The sequence below is a fragment of the Megalopta genalis genome, chromosome 3, assembly GCF_051020955.1.
Source record: "Megalopta genalis isolate 19385.01 chromosome 3, iyMegGena1_principal, whole genome shotgun sequence".
NCBI lineage: Eukaryota > Metazoa > Arthropoda > Insecta > Hymenoptera > Halictidae > Megalopta > Megalopta genalis.
In genome coordinates this window covers 33,750,447-33,767,140 of record NC_135015.1, presented here as the reverse complement: position 1 = coordinate 33,767,140, position 16,694 = coordinate 33,750,447, and the positions used below count along the sequence as shown (strand labels likewise).

Below are 16,694 nucleotides of genomic sequence, written 5' to 3'. Positions count from 1 at the left end.
AAAATCTTTGAACGGTGTTCATCGATTCGATGGAAAACGTTTGTGAAAATGAAAGATGAATGTGCCGCCAGGAGAAGAATGCGCTAAAATTGAAAATATTTTTTAGGTCCTCGGAGGGAACAACCGAAAAATGATGGAGCCGCTGGCACGGAGCACGACATACGTCAGATTCGCCGTTATCCGAGGCAAGGGGGCGGCAGGAATGTTTGATTTCTAGCCACGGCTCGTTAACCCTTCATCGATCACCCCCTGCCGCTGCATTAATTCGTCAGACAGCTACTCTCTCAGGGTGCGCCCGTGAGTTTGCAGGCCTGCTAACCTTGTTTCAGGATCTCCCAACCGTATCATTGTCGAAGTGCTTCGTTTCGACACCAAAGTATTTATCGACTCATAATTATTCTCTATATTTATAAGCCTCCGGCCGGTTTCTGGGAAACGGTAATCGAGAATTCGACGATGAGCCGGATGATAGATACGTACTGGTGATGTCGTCCTCGTCCTCCGCTTCGGCTTCCGCGGCCAACTCCTCTGGCGTCTTTTTCTTACGCATCAGCGGGTTAGGCTCCTCCTGGGTCGCTTCCTGCACCTCTTCCCGTTTCTTTATGTTATACTGAAAGTAAAGCACAGTGTCGAATTAGTCTCTTACGGTTTCACGGTTTTGGAAACGTTTATTTGTCAAGGCTACGTCAAAGCGATTCAACACCTTTCGGCTTTCTTTCTCTTAGTTTTGCTCAGTTTTCGTCGGCTAAGTTGTCAATAATTTCATCCGGTATAGCTAAATAATACAAGGTGTTCTAAAATTATGTTTCCGAGAAATAAGGGGTACCCGAGGTCATTCGACGTAACTTTTTCCTTAGCAAAACTGTCGCTCGCCTCTCATTAGCCACTGTTTCTCGTTAACAATTCGTAAACGAAGCCGCGGATTGCATTATCGCCAAGGAAAAATTTACCTCGAATGATCTCAGGAACCCCATATTTCCCGCAAGTACCATAACTTTGGTCCACCCTGAATAAAGAGCAGAGTTTTATCTAAACAAAAATTTATCCCAGTAGGATTTCACTGGGATAAAAACTCGTTCGAAGAAACTATATATCAAATAGAATGAAATAGAATCTCTAAATCCTGCTCATCCCGCCAAAGTATTCCCTCATCTCGGCACCTCCTTCTAAACTAAACATCAACCGGTCGATCGACGGAATTCGTCGTCGGCATTTAATAGAATCGTCGCGGTCGAGCCGAGCATGCCGACAAGGGACTCGTCCGATATTCGCCGATCGGCGAACCGGATCGTTCTCGCTTAGTATCAATAATGGAGCAGCCGGGAGCCCGATGGGCGGCCCTGGCTCGGACGTAGACTCGTTAGAACTTCGATAATGCATCGGCGGACGCGATCGGGACAGATAATTACCGGCATAAAACACCGGCCGCATCGGGGACGACGGTTTCGCCCGGGCTTTTACGCGCCCGTGGGATCGTTGTTATCGCGGCGGTATCGGCCGTCGATCGGAATTCAGAGCGGATTTCCGTTCACGGCGGGTAACGGTAACGCCGTAGGAACGGTATCCTTTCCCTCCCGGTGGAGACACAACCGCGGAGAGATTTGCCGGTTAGTCGAGCAACAAATAGACTATAAAGTCGGACGCGGCGCGCGCGGTCTCGCGTTTCACGACGCTCCCCGGACGGTTTTACGAGCGAGCCCCGGCTAACGTTTCAGTCACGGCCGCCGTCCGATCCCGACGTTAAACGTTACGCCGGGATCACCGACAAATTCTATTCGCGAGAAACAGATCCGTTGTTATCGGGATAGAAGACCGGGGCGGCTCCTAAACGCCGTGGAACGATCCGCCGAGCGGATCCGGAATCGCGCGGGATTTTCTTAGCAGCGATTTTACCGGGCCACCACCACCGGGGAGAACGAAACCTGCTGCGAACGAACGAACGAAGTTTCGCGTATAGATCGGGGATAGATAAATTATTCGATCGAATTAGGGTAAAGTTCGCAGTATTCAGAGTTTCGGTGAATGCGAAACGTGCGCCGTTTACGAGGGACCCTGTTTACGCGAGCCGGGCATTTGTCATGTTTTACGACGGCTGCTACGTTCCCGGCAAGCCTTGCCCGGGGGTGGCACGGCCGGGGAGACAGAGGGAGAGTCGTGGAACGACTGCGGATCGATCGTTTTCCGATTCTCCGAGCCTAATTTCTGCGATTTCCCTCGGCGGCCTCTCTCTCTCTCTCACTCTTTCTCTCTCTCTCTAACTCTCTCTCTCTCTTTCTCTCCTTTTCCAGACACAACCGATACTCTCGGCTAAACCGGCGTACTTGGCTGCGAAGTTTTCTCGATACCACTTGCCGCACCGCCAACGCGTCGCAGACGTCGTCGTCGCGACGAGAACGACGAGGTCTACGAGACGACGAAGACGGCGACACTATTTCCAAACTTCGTTAACGAGAAAGTTCCGACGGGACGAAGTAACCGAAAGCGACGACCTTCCATCCCCACGGCCGGGTCCCACGCCGCTCCGCTGCAGGCGTTTCATGGTACCCGATGTCTTGTTCGTTAACGAGCCAAGAGGATCGTAAATAGTCCAAGTCGAATCCGTGGACGGACTCGATGATCCTGCTCTTAGCCCGGCTCCGAAACAAGCTCCTGTCTCTCCCGTTCGACGTTACGACCACGGTAAACTCTAAAACATTTATGTAGAGCAGTCTGCGAACGCTCTTTGCCCCGGACACCGGGCTTAAGTGCCCCTGGGGGCTATCGCGCGGGGCTAATGACGCTCCGGTAAGAGACTTTGTGCCTCACGAATTCGATGGAGGACCGTGTACTCTAATCTCTTCGCGGAGATAGTCGCCAATTGTCGTAGCTTCCTTGCCTTCGTCGCCTGTAGACTGCCTCGAGTAGGCGTGGCCTCGTTGCTTTTATCGGATGCGATGCCTTGGTGGGCGTGGCCACGCTGCTCTTCGATTCTAGAGCCTCTCGGGCACGAGTGCTCTTGCTTCCGTTGGTATCGAGAGCACTGAGTAAGGCGTCGCTTCGTTGCTTCTTGCAATTTAGAGTGTCCATCTTCGTTGAGTTCTCATTTTCAGCGCCTGAAGTAGGCGTGGCTTCGTGGATCTTCAATTTCTGGCGTTCTAAGCAGCGCGCGTACTCGTTGCTTTTTCGCTTCCAGCGTCCCAAGCAGGCGCGGCGTCGCGGCTCTTTAATTCCTAAGTACACGTGGATTCGTTGCCTTTTCATATCCAGCGTCCCAAGCAGGCGTGGCTACGCGGCTCTTTAATTTCTGGCGTTCTAAGCAGCGCGTGTACTCGTTGCTTTTTCGCTTCCAGCGTCCCGAGCAGGCGTGGCGTCACGGCTCTTTAACTTCTAAGTACACGTGGATTCGTTGCCTTTTCGTATCCAGCGTCCCAAGCAGGCGTGGCCTCGTCGTTGTTTCCTCCCTGTCGTCCTAAGTAGGCGTGGCTTCGCCGCCGTGCGATCGACTCGAATTATCTCACGTTGTAAAAGACCGTCGGCAAACAAATGAGGAGCCGAGCCAACAGGACACCGGCAATCGGACGGATCACGATCGCGTTGCCCGGCAAAATTCCCGGTCAGATCGTGCCGCGCGGTCATCGGGGTGGATCGGCCGGCAGCTGAGCTATCAGCCGGCAGTGATCCGCATGCGTCCCGGGCGCATGTAGCTCCGGTAATCGTGTTGGCTCGAGACAATTTCAATCTCTGCCGGTGTCATCGAATCCCGGCCGATGATTTCCGGGGTCCCGGGGACGCGGAGATCGTCACGTAACATCGGGGGTTTCGCGTATGTACACGCGCCGTGTTCCCCTATTTACGGTGGATTGTCCGGCCTGCATCGAGCCGAAACGTGGACGGAACGGAATCGCGGTGTTACGCGATGCAACGAGACCGGCACGGGGGGATATCATCGAGCCCCACCCGCAAGAGCAGCCCACCGAGAACTCGCGCCGGCAACGGGCCTTTGTACCCTCGCCACTCTTGTCGCAGGACAATGAGCCCGATTGGGGTACAAGCCAGACACGCGATCGGTTGTACGAGTGCTTCGCTTCCACCCGCGGCATTGTAACGCCAGGACGTGTGCGCGGTTCGCGGTCGTACACACGGCAAACAGTACCCGGTGTTCCAGATATTATGCGGCCACGTCCCATGGTGTTCCTTTTCTGCCGGGATCACGTCCGAGAAGATACGAATATAAACGGCCCGTTCGCTTCGCTCCGTTCGACCAGCTTCGACCAGGTTCCGCGCCACTGCGTTACAAATCCGCTCGGGATTAAGCCGGTTCGCGTTCACCCTGCGCTCGTCCACAATTTTAAATTGCACTTATTCGTTGTGATAATAATAATATTAATAATAGTAATTATTTATATTTATCGATGTGTGAAGGTTATGCGAAGTTCAGTTCTGAACTCTTTGTTACAGAAGGGGAAACAGAGAGAAAGAAATTTGATATAACCGTCGCACGAATACAATAAATTTTCAGCGTTCGCTTTAGCAGTTTTTTCGACCGACCAACGGCCGTCCGGTCACTGAAAAACTTCATCGACTGTTTTCGAAGTGGAAATTGCTGTTTTCGAAAAAAAATTCCAGCTCCGTCCCGGCGAAACTTCGCCCCGTTTGTTTTCGGCCGTTATTTATTTTTGCTAAAAAGGACACCCCGTGTGCAGGCTGTCTCTTTTCGCAGCGTCGCCGTCGCGTTTCATCTAGCATTTTACTTTTTCCATCGGCGTTCCCCGTTTTGTTCCGATTCTTCCTCTCTCTCTCTCTCTCTCTCTCTCTCTCTCTCTCTCTCTCTCTCTCTGCCAACCCGCGGGCCACCTCGAGGCCGCCCTTTTGTTCGCCGTACCGGCAGACGAGACCCGCCCTCCATTTTCTACCGTCGATTCCGGTGTCTCTCGGTCGCGGAGAGATTACCAGGCATCGTCCACGGAATTATGTAGGCCGAGCCATTTACACGGCCCGTGTCCCGACGGTTAACACCTCCGCGAACATCTGCAACCCCCTCCGACACCCTCCGCGTTATTTTCCCTCGCTATTAGACCGGGGGATCCGGCGCGGTCGCTTCCAAGTGCGCGGCTTCTCGGCGAATTTTTCTGGCCGATTGACTCCCCTCTGCGCCATCATTCATCTAAATAAACGGCTCTTACGCCGACGAATGCGCCGCTCCGAAAAATGATAGCGCTGAAAAATTGGGCAACTTTCACCGACGATAACCCCGCGCATAATCATCTCGGGACGATGAACCCTCTTTCAAATGAAAGCTTGAAACTTCTACTTTGAGATCGTGTTCCTGGATTTTAAGTCCGACGCACCCTCGCCACTGTAACCCTTTATATGCGAGGCCGTGATAAAAATGCAAGGGTTACTTTGAAGCGTCATAACTTCGCGAAAAGAAATCGCAGCAGCGTTTATTTTTGTTTAAATTACAGGGCAAGGATCGATCTTCGTTCGACCGTAAACGGCATCTCCGAAAAAAATTTTACCAAGTCCGTGCATTTCGTCAAACTTGGCAATTTTCGATACGACGAGCATGGCCTCGTATTCGAAGGGTTGCGTCGAACTTAAAATCCGGGAACATTATCTCGAAGTAGAAGTTTCAAGCTTTAATTTAGAAAAGAAAAGGTTGATCTTGATCTGTTATTCGTCGTGCGAATAAAATTTTGCCAAACTCCGCGGCCATCTACTTAACCCGGATAATCGAGGTCCCACCGCGCCTCGAAAGCTATTCGAACATAAACTGGCTCGTAGAAGACCTTGGAAACTTATTCGAACGCGAACGTAACTCCGTCGAATATAAGCAGATCACGAACCGGCACGGAACATGTAATTATTGTGAAACCTTGCGCCATTGCATCGAGAGAGCCAGGTCTCGTCGGACTGTCGAGGCTTGGTGTTCCGAACGGATCCGAACGCGCCGCGAACAAAAAGAGATCCATCTATCACGGGCCAGCCTAGACGCAATTACATTCACTTAATTACACGGGAGAGTCTCGCCCGTCCCGCGGAATCACCGTATCACCGATAAATCCGTGGCTGCTCGTTTTTCCGCTGTTTCGTTCCATTAGCGTGCCGGTCGGCGTCGGCACGGCGGCTCGCGTGTGTGCGTTCCATGCAGGTGCACGTTGCACCGCTGCAGGCGGGCGCGCGGGGAGCGACGGCGCGAAGGAGACAGATAGCGCGAGGATGAACGAGGCCGGTGCCTCGCGACGATGTCAAATGTGATGCACCGATCCTGACGTTAATTAATGCTCCTCGGCAAGTCGGCCGACGGACCGCGACGAGTGCGTCTCGTTGGCCACGCGCGGCATCTTTTAATCATCCTTGTTCCGCACCCCGGAAGCCGGCCGATTCCCAGCGAACACGCCGCTTCGCATAATCGCGACGCGCTCGACGAGATTCACCTGGCGGAGTCTTGAAACGGTCTCCTTTTTCAGCCGCGTTACCTGGCCCGATTCCGCGCGTCTAACGACGCGCCAACGCAAAACCGGCCCGGACGCGTCGCATCCGCAAGCCGCGCCGCACTGCGACACTCCCGGCCGGCACTACGCGGGAAACTACCCGCTTCCACCCTTTCCGGCCCTCGCAAATTATTTTCGTTAGCTGCACGGACAATTTAGGGAGCCGGCGAGACCGTTTTTCACGCTTCGAGAACGCGAGGGATGAATGACCGATGGCCTGGTTTATGGTCGAGGTGGGCACATTTTAATCGTATAACGAGTTAAGAAGCAAATTTTGATCGAGATATTTTGTCGAGATATTGTACGAATTATTCGGAGAATGTTTTCGATGTATCGTACAAATTGTTCGGAGAACCTGTTCGAAATATTATATTATAGGAATTGTTCGAAGAATTTATTCGAAATATTGTACGAATTGTTCAGAGAAACTATTCAAAATATTACACGAATTGTTCGAAGAATTTATTCGAAATATTATACGAATTGTTCGAAGAATTTGTTCGAGATATTATACAAATTATTCAGAGGACATATTCGAAGTATTCGAATTATTCGAAGAATTTATTCGAAATATTACACGAATTATTTGAGGAACCTATTCGAAATATTATTCGAATTATTCGTAATGTTGTACAAATTGTTTGGAGAACCTATTCGAAATATACGAATTGTTCGAAGAATTTATTCGAAATATTACACGAATTATTCGGACAACCTATTCGAAATATTATACGAATTATTCGAAGAATTTATTCGAAATGTTACACGAATTATTCGAATTATTCGAAATGTTGTACGAATTATTCGGAGAACCTATTCGAAGTATACGAATTATTCGAAGAATATTTTCGAAATGTTATACGAATAAAATTTTGTTCATAATATTTCTCGAATGAAATTTTATTCGTAATATAACACGAATCAAATTTGATTTGAATAATCGAATGGTTAATAAGCACGAACGATGCTTTCGGAGAATCGATAGTTCTGCGCCGGGAGAAGCTAGAAAAGCGACGCGATTACGAAAAATTGCGCAACTTCGTGCGCATGAGACGAGCTTGCAGAGACCGCTGCCGTAATCGTCTACGATCTACATTTTAGCCCGTGTACATCAACAACTAGGCGTTTACATAAAGGAATCTGATTTCTCCAAGAATAACCGCGGAAAAGTGTTGCGCAACAGAAAAGTGACGGCGTTTCCGCGGCGCACGTCGATACTCCGTTTGCGTTACAGCATTAGTATTCCCATGGTTTCCCGGTCGCCGGGAATCGGCTTAATTATCACGTGACCGTGCTAGACGCGACGGTAAACGTAATTATTCGTAGATCGTTCGTTAGCCGGCCGTTCGAGAACGGCCGCACGTGGATCACGATCGTCGCAAGAAGAATTCTCTGCTCGACGAGAAACGCGCGTTTCTCGAACGCGATTCCAGAGAACCGACCTCGAGTTGTTCGATATTTACTTGAAATGTTTAAACATCGATCTCGAGAAACGAGAATTTTATTCGGAGCAAAAAGAACGGAATAGCGCGAACAGGTCCGCCGTTCGAGCGTTAACAGAGAATCCATTGGGTCGTTGGAAAAGTAATTTCGGTTTTCCAAATAGAGATAGCTTGCAAAAAAAAGAGCAAAATTACTTTTCAAACAAGCCAATAGCTCGTTCCAGGGAAAATCTGGCGCATTCGAGTAATGCATGACGTACACCGATGAGCACGCCGCATAAAGTGCATACACAGTGGGACATTGTTTCCGTTCTCTCCCGTTCCATTTGTTGTCGCCGTGTTTAGCTGATCGTCGGGCCGTCGCTGTTCCATTCGCGACGAAAATATTCAGGACAGACAGCGGCGTGCCTCGCAATTTTCGTAAATCGCGGCCCCTCCGTGCGCGCGTGCGCGTCCAATTTCAATTTCGGCCGAGTCGTGACTCTTTTTAACGGTCAGCGAATATTTCCGTCCGTCCCGTTTCACTGACGCGGAGATTACCAAAACAACAACAACAACAAAAAAAAAAAGAAAGAAAGAAATATCGTGTATGTATATAAAACGGAAATGAGGACGGCGCGTTGACCAACAACGATTGCACGATACGTCGTTTCTTTCCCGACGAAACGTTTTTCGATTTCGCTGTTCGACGGCCTCCTTTCGTTGCTTTTTCACGTGTCAACGGCCGTCGTGCCAGCGTAGCTGTTTTGGAAAACGGCGGAAAACAATGACCGGGTAAAAATATACGGGCATTTAACGCGTTCGTAATTTGAGGATCCTTTGTTCGACACGGTGAAACCGTTTTGAAGAATTTTAAGCTACCTTTGCGTGCTTTCCAAACTTCGTTTGAATCGTTCAGAGCGTAAATTCTTTGTCCCGCGATTGACACAGACAAGTTTTATTTTGCATAAAAATCCGCGGTATAGCCGTTAATGCTTTTAGTCGAATACTTTATTCGAACAATTATTCATCGTAAATTATTGTATCTATTTAGTCGAATGATTCTCTATTCGAATGATTCTTTATTCGAATGATTCATTATTCGAATGATTTTTTGTTCGAATGATTCTTTATTCGAATGATTCTTTATTCGATTAATTCTTTATTCGAATGATTCTTTATTCGAATGATTCTCTATTCGCATGACTCTCTATTCGAATGATTCATTATTAGAATGTTTCTTTATTCGAATAATTCTTTATTCGAATGATACATTATTCGAATGCTTCTTTATTCGAATGATACATTATTCGAATGCTTCTTTATTCGAATAAATTGTGTGTTCGAATAATTCGAAAAAGCAACATGGAAGAAACATATCGATAATTTGTATTCGAATCAGTTATTCGAATAAAATCATACTCGGATAAATTATTATCTACGCAGATCAATATTTCTTCCATTGGACATTCATACGACAGTGTCGAATAAAATTTTATTCGTTAGCCTTTATCTTTCATCTGTCATCGGAATAAAATTTTGTTCAGCTCTGCCACCAACGGGGCAAAAATGCACGTCGTGATTCCAGGACTATCATCACCAATCTATACGAAACACCGACACATCCAGGCAGGATGGGATCACGGTGTCCCGAATTCGGACACTAAAGCGACGCACCGAAGTGCAATTACAAAGTCGCCACAGCTGCAAACGATTGTTTCCTCCTGTGGAGCACAAGTCGCAACGGGGACCCCGCAATTTCGTCCGAGTTCCAAGTACGGAGCAGTCGGGGCTGCTAAAAGGTCGCCCGGCGATCCGTCCGCGTGAGTTATCGTAGCAGCAATAACGTCGAATCTGTCCTATTAATCAGCGAGCCGCGCGTATCAATTATCGTCATTATAGCCATTATCGAAAAGGACAGGCCGGTTTCGTCATTTTTGTCTATCGGCCGGGCGCGGCAAAAGCGGCGCGCCCCGGGTTACACTGTTTGATTAATACCGGGCCGAAGTAATTAATGAAATTCAATTAAACACGGTGCGCCAATAACGTAAATTAATTTTCTAATTGCGCGTACGCGACCGCGCGGGCCCGCACACCGAAACCTGCAATTTCCGGGGGCCGAATGCGGATCGACGATGCGAGAAAAGCATCTCTCTCTCTCTCTCTTTCCTTCTCTCTCTCTCTCTCTCTCTTTCGCTCTCTCGTTCTGGCTCGCAGGTTTTCCGAAGAATTTATAAACGCGGCCGCTCGCAGTTTTGATCCGCGGAATTGTCGGCACTCGATACCGTGATTAATGGTACGCATCGTGTCGCGCGTTTACATCCGGCAGAAATTCAATGCTGCCCTGTCAACGTCGCTTCTCCATCGCGATATCCATCGCCCCGCCCCCCCTCTTCGCCCACCCTCCAGACAGTTTTTTTTACCCTTTGTTGTTTAGCTTAACTGGCTAGAATCGACCCTTCGGATCATCGCGAATTACCTCTCGAACCTTTCTGATCTGTTGACGAACGACCGCTCGATCTCGTCCAGTTTTACACCGCTTCGGGCCGTTCACCGAAACATCAAATAGCTGGCCGTACGAGATTGTTGCAGGAAATTGGCGACAGTAAATACATATTGGCTAACTCGTTTCGCAGTCAATCGCTGTTTACGTTGCTAATTGCTGACGCGGTCCTGCTAAAAGTTTTCGATCTTAATTATAATAATAATAATAATAATAATAATAATAATAATAATAATTTATTCGTGTATACGGATAATCCTTAAAAACCTTATATTATATAACCTCCTAATATATATAGCCTCCTAATATTATTATATAACCTCCCGGAAAAACCTTATATTACAGTGAAAGTAATAACAAATAGAAAGATTTAATATAGCAATCGCATGAGTACGAACAAAGAGGGAAAAATGAAAGAAGCGAAAAAAGGAAGAAATATTATAAATTTAACATCGTCGTGAATATCGTCACAACGAAGTTCGTTGCTTTATAACTGCGGATTTTATGCATTTATGGCACAATTGAGTAGTTGCAATTTCGAGTAGAGTAGACAGGTTAAAAGAATATTAAAGTATCAACAACGTGTTATATTTAATCTAACGAAATTATTAAACGAAGGAAGATCTTTCTATTTTGTTTTAATTCCTTGCAATCGAGGCTGGCAATTTTTATTTTCCACAAAAATCCGCAGTCTGTTTACAACTGCGCACGAATTCGCTTGTATCGGCACATCGCGGATACTTTTTAACAAATTAACACCAGATTCACGGAGCCCGCCAAAACGACGCTAATTCGTTAATTTACGGTTATTCAGATTGCACGGATACATTTGCGCGAGTTATTTGCTCGCTATACTCGTTGCTCGCGGACAAATATTGCAACAACGCTCGTTCGAAATCCGAATAAACGTCTGATTTTGCGAACTAATGCAAAACGAAACAGCCGCTTTCTGGCGAAACCAGCGTGAATCCAGTGTTAACAATTTAGCGCGCACGCTGCGTAAAAGCGTCCGCGAAAACGGAACATCGCGCGACGCGTGTTCCGGATGGAACGACTAAAAAAAAAAACAAAAAATAAGGAAAAATCCGGAGAAATAAGGAAGGGGGGAAAAAGGAGAAACGATTCGTCGATACAATAATTGTCTCGCATTTGAACGCCGGTTATCGGCGCTGGTCCGCTGCGTGGTTCGGTGAACGTCTTAAAAGGAGTCAGCCTGACTCTATTAGGAAGTCGCCATATTGAATGCAGGGACTCCCTACTAGAGTCAATTTGACCCCAGTTAAGTTCAATATACAGTCTTCCCCTGTTCCCGGGACGGTTCCCCGGTCGTTTCTCCTCCTGTTCCGAAGGTCCTCGCGGGTTTCTGCCTCGTCATCCGTCTTGTTCCTCCGTCCTCCTCCTCATCCTCCACCTACCTGTTCATCTCGGTCGCCGTCACCTTTGACGCCCGCCAGGGTATTCGTGCTGAACACGATATCGATCAGCCACCGGATTTTAATTATCGCGTCGGAACCTAATTAGCCTGACACCTTGCTCCTCGTCGCTGCGAGAGCTCCGCCGCCGCGGCAACGATACATACTAACAATCGAGACCCTTGTTATCCTCCGCGTACCATCCGCCGTTCTTGTCTCTATCGGAACCGAACGAATCAATTATATACGGGGTGTCCCAAGATTATGCTGCTTCCGGGAAATAAGAGGTTCCCGAAGTTATTCGAAGCAACTTTGTCCTTAGCGAAAACGCAATCCGCGGCTTCGTTTGCGAGTTATTGAGGAAAGACTGTGGACCAATGAGAGGCCAGAGCGTCTGGCGCGAGGCGGTCGAGGCAACGAGCGGGCGACGCCCAGGTCCGTTCATTGGCTTGGCCGCCTCGCGCCAGTTGTGCTCGCCTCACATTGGTCACCGTTTTTCCTTAATAACTCGTAAACAAAGCGACGGATCGCATTTTGGCTGAGGAAAAAGTTACTGAAAATGATTTCAGGAACCTCTGGGTTTTTGGATGTGCCATAATTTTGGGATACCGTTTATAAAAACACCGGCGAACTGCCTCGTAAATTTCGAATCGAAGTTTCGGATATCGAACGCTTCGTTGGAAAATTGTTCTCGGCTCTGCGACACTGTGCAAAAATTCTTGTATCGTTATTGATAAACTGTGGACCTTCGTGCGAAATTGTCCGAATAAATCGAGCATATTTTGTACTTTGTTTTCTAATAATTCTGCTGCGTTGGACGTAGCACAATAGGATTCGCATTCGGCTCACTCATTGCTGCCGCGAGAAAATCCACGGTTTATTCATCGTCTGCAAGATACATTTATTTATGCAAAAATAGAAGCAATCAATTGTACGGACGATAATCTGCACAATAATGTCTTCCTCCTTTCTTCTCTGTCCTCTTTCTATTCTGTGTATGCATCGCGATCGAGACAATACAAACGAGCACCAAAATCAACCATCATCTTCTATTTGATAGGAACAACGAAGACATGTTTGTGCAGATTTTTGGCGACCTCGACCGTAATGCACGCCGAATGAAACTAAATCATCTTAATTCTCCGCGAATTTCTCTCCCGGTTTATTGCAAACGGCGAAGAAGCTTGGATCGCCGCGGTTTGCAAAGAGATCGCGCGGAACAAGGGGTTAAAGTAGACAGAGATTGCGGGAGATAAAAGTGTTTCGAGGCTGCGATTTTAAAATCGCGCGGAAGAAGGTCCGAGAGATAAATAGGAGCGTCTAGGAGGCGATTGCCGGCGGCTCTTATAATTCAGACAGTTATGACGCGGGCTGAGATAGGCGTTCCCGGAGGAAAGCCGGGGAAAATGGCACGTAAACGGCGTGACGCGACGTGGAAATAAGGGTGCGCGTCTGTCGGGCTGATTTAAAACCGAGTTATCCCCGACTTGTACGTCAGTTCGATGGCGGAGCGGCTACCGGCAGGCTTTTCTCGGTATTTCCATGCGATTTTATTGACACCAGTCAGTCCAAGAGAGAGAGAGAGAGAGGAAGAAAGAGAGAGAGCTGTCTCCGTGGGTCATGAATTTCTGAAATTGGAAAGCTGTCTGTTTCTGTTCGCCGCCCCTATTTTGCACCCCAGCTGGCTTCCGGTCCGCGATCCCACCGTCCTCGGCCGATTTCCGGCCGAGAAAGACAACCGGCTTTCGGATATCGAGAACGTTGACGGGCCACGCGTCGATATTCCGGCGCATTATTTTCCTTTTCATTCCGCTCGCTCTTTTGAATCTCGTCGAGCGAGCGTCTCGCGTCCCGTCGCGGCCCGACGCGGCCCGACGCGGCTCCTTTGCTTTTGTTCGGTCTGCGACGGAACACCGTGAATGGTAATTGTGCGTGGAAAACGAGACGATCTTTATTGCGTCGCGGCCATTACCGACGATGTTTGCCCGGCCGATGATTAACGGCGCGCCGAATATTGATTTCGGGTTTAACGAATTCGTTAGGCGATTCCGCCGGCTATCCGTTACATCTTGATTAATGTTGCACGCCAAGTACAAATTGGTTTCGTTCGGCGAACTTCGTACAGTTTTCGGCGGTGTTCTTGATATACCGTGTCCCCGTTGTCGCTCTTTGACGGAGACGTGGGGGTGCAGCGGAGCCGGTTTCTATGGGGGTGACCAATTGCCGCGCCACTCGTACGCTTTCGGGTATAATTCATTTCATATTTAACGAGAACAGGCGATACTCGATTGTCTTATTCAAAAATAGACGAGACGGAAGAAATGTAAAAATTTGATACACGGTGCAACAATTGATAAGTGATATTATTAATTAATCAAATCAATACTGGCGCCATGGCTCGGCAAGTTGCGAGCTTAATCGAGCTTAGAAAGGTCAATCGGTCTAGGTCAAAGGTCGAGCGCAACTAAAAACGCGACTATAAATAACCAATCAAAGTGCGTTCTTTTTATTTAACCTCTTTTACCTGACTATTTATTCTGAAAAGTTTCATTTTGCATAAAGATCCTATTCGGTTTAATCGATTATTCGAATCGGTTCGCTTTTTCGAAGCGAGTAAAATTCGGTTTCATTTTTTCGAGTTTTCGCGCATCTCTAACACGAACGACAAATGACAAAGGACAAAGTTGCGACAGTTCTTCCTGAACGAGTCTTTGATCGATGTTGATACTGTATCATGGAGCAACTTAATTATGCGCGGAAAACAAACGAAAAGCACAGCAATTGGCCAGAGTAACCGGCTCCGGTATCCCGGCGGTCTACGATACTACCCGGTGAAAAGGAATTCTGGTAAACAGTTTTCGAAGGAACAGTAGAATTGCAGACAATTGGGTGAATGCGACAAACGCTGTAAGAACGCGGCGGACAAAGCGGAAGATGTACAAAGAACGTCTTCATTAAGCTTCGCTGTTGAAAGAGTTTTAGGCTTTGATAGCTCCCTACCTCGCCCTCTTCGCGATTTATTTCTCCTTTCCGTTAAAGCCTCGCAGCCCCCGTAACAACGTCTTTCGTTCTTCGAGCAAGAAAAGATGCGATCGTCGTTGGCAAAATAACATAATCGTGTTTATCGAACGTTCCGGAATGGAAGATCGAATTTTTCAAGGAACGTCGAAATGTCCCGTATTCGTTTCAACTGTTTGAATCAGCGTAATTATCAAACTGGTCCAAATGATCGCTTCCTAATTTTGTCTTTCACAATTTCTGATACGTTATGAAAATGTTTCTACCACGAATTTTTAGATAAATTGTTTTATTCGAGGATACACAGTCGTAGAAATCGTACGAAGTTTAAATAAATCTTGGCGTTGCTATAAAACAATATACATACATTAGTAGTTCAGTATTCAGGGTGTTCCATAATTATGCTAACACCCGGGCAGGGGCGATTTCTGACGTCATTTGGAGTAACTTTTTCCTTAGCGAAAATGCAATCCGCGGCTTCGTTTACGAGTTATTAACGAAAAACACTGGCCAATGGGAGGCGAGCTCAGCTGGCACAAGGCGGGCCGAGCCAACGAGCGCTCGAAGCTCAGTTCCGCTGATTGACTCGGCCGCTTAGCACCAGGCGCCTAATCACAAGGCGAGCTTGCCTCTTACTGGTCGCTGTTTTTCGTTAATAACTCTTAAACGAAGCCTCGGATCGCATTTTCGTTAACCCTAGAAAGATAACCATATGACAACGTACGTAAAAGATAACCATACGTTTCAGAGGCGCATGCTTTTCTAAGACGTCAATTTTATACTAACAATGGATATTTATTTAAGTTAATCTAGTCATTTTAAAGGTTTGGCATTATTGTAAAAATAAAATGCATTTATATTATATTTTTTTATATTTTAAGTAATTTTAAACTTAAATCACTAGACCTCTATGAAAAATTAACAAAAATCAACAGTCTTCGCAGGCGCCTCTGCGACGTAGGTTATCTTTCTCGGGTTAAGGAAAAAGTCCTTCAAATGACCTCAGTCATCTACTGGCTATGTATACAGACATTTAATTTTGTTCTTAATTATTTTAAATCGGTCGAAAATCGCGTAATAGTATTTTGAAATTTCTCAAATACTTCGAATACTTTGGATCTGGTTTATGAACTCTCGATCGCGATCTATTAATCGATAAGATCGACGACACCCGATCTCACTTGCGATCATTTTACATAGCACGGAACTTATCCACTCATCGAAAGCGGCAGAAAAATTTAATTATCGTGTCGGGAACGTAACATAATCATGCTTATCGAACAGTTTCGGGACGACGGATCATGTTCCCGAAGAAACGGCAAGCTCCTCGCGGGGAATCGAGACGGCTCGTCGTTAACAGAACGACAGTACGGCTCGAGTTTCGCGGCAGTCGCCTATTTATCCATATTCCAGCATCCGGCGTAATCGATCCGCTACGGCGGCGCTAGGAAATTCAGGGGAATTTAGACGCGTGCCCGCGGCCCGTTACTCGCGAGACCCATTTACATAAACAATACTGTTCCTTCGCACCTGCCGGCGGTATTTATGTCCGCGCAGCTCGCGGCTCGTTCGTATCAGCCGGTCGCCGGCCTCGCAAGCTCTATCGGCACCATTCTTCAAACTTTGCGCGAACGCACGCGTTGCAACGACGCGCAGTGTTTCGGCTTGCACGGCTATGCGGTATTTATTGCACTTTATTTAAAAACACCACGCTCTCTTTGCTTTACAGCCTTTTAATTTACGTTTATGTGCCCGGGCGCAAATATAATTAAACGACATTGTAGCATATACATATTTTTCTATTCTTCTTTTATTTTATTCTTATTTTTTTCTAGCTATTATATATATATTAAATGTGGTGATTAAT

At 47.3% G+C, this 16,694-nt stretch overlaps 1 protein-coding gene across 1 annotated transcript in view; it reads right to left on the bottom strand.

The window, feature by feature from the left end:
* Window positions 1–16,694, bottom strand: part of cpx (synaptic transmission protein complexin) — a 528,009-nt gene that overhangs the window by 16,704 nt on the left and 494,611 nt on the right. The window contains exon 4 of the mRNA XM_076520683.1: window positions 481–610. Within this exon, the coding sequence (XP_076376798.1) occupies window positions 481–610 (130 nt within the window). The remainder of the gene's footprint in view (window positions 1–480; window positions 611–16,694) is intronic.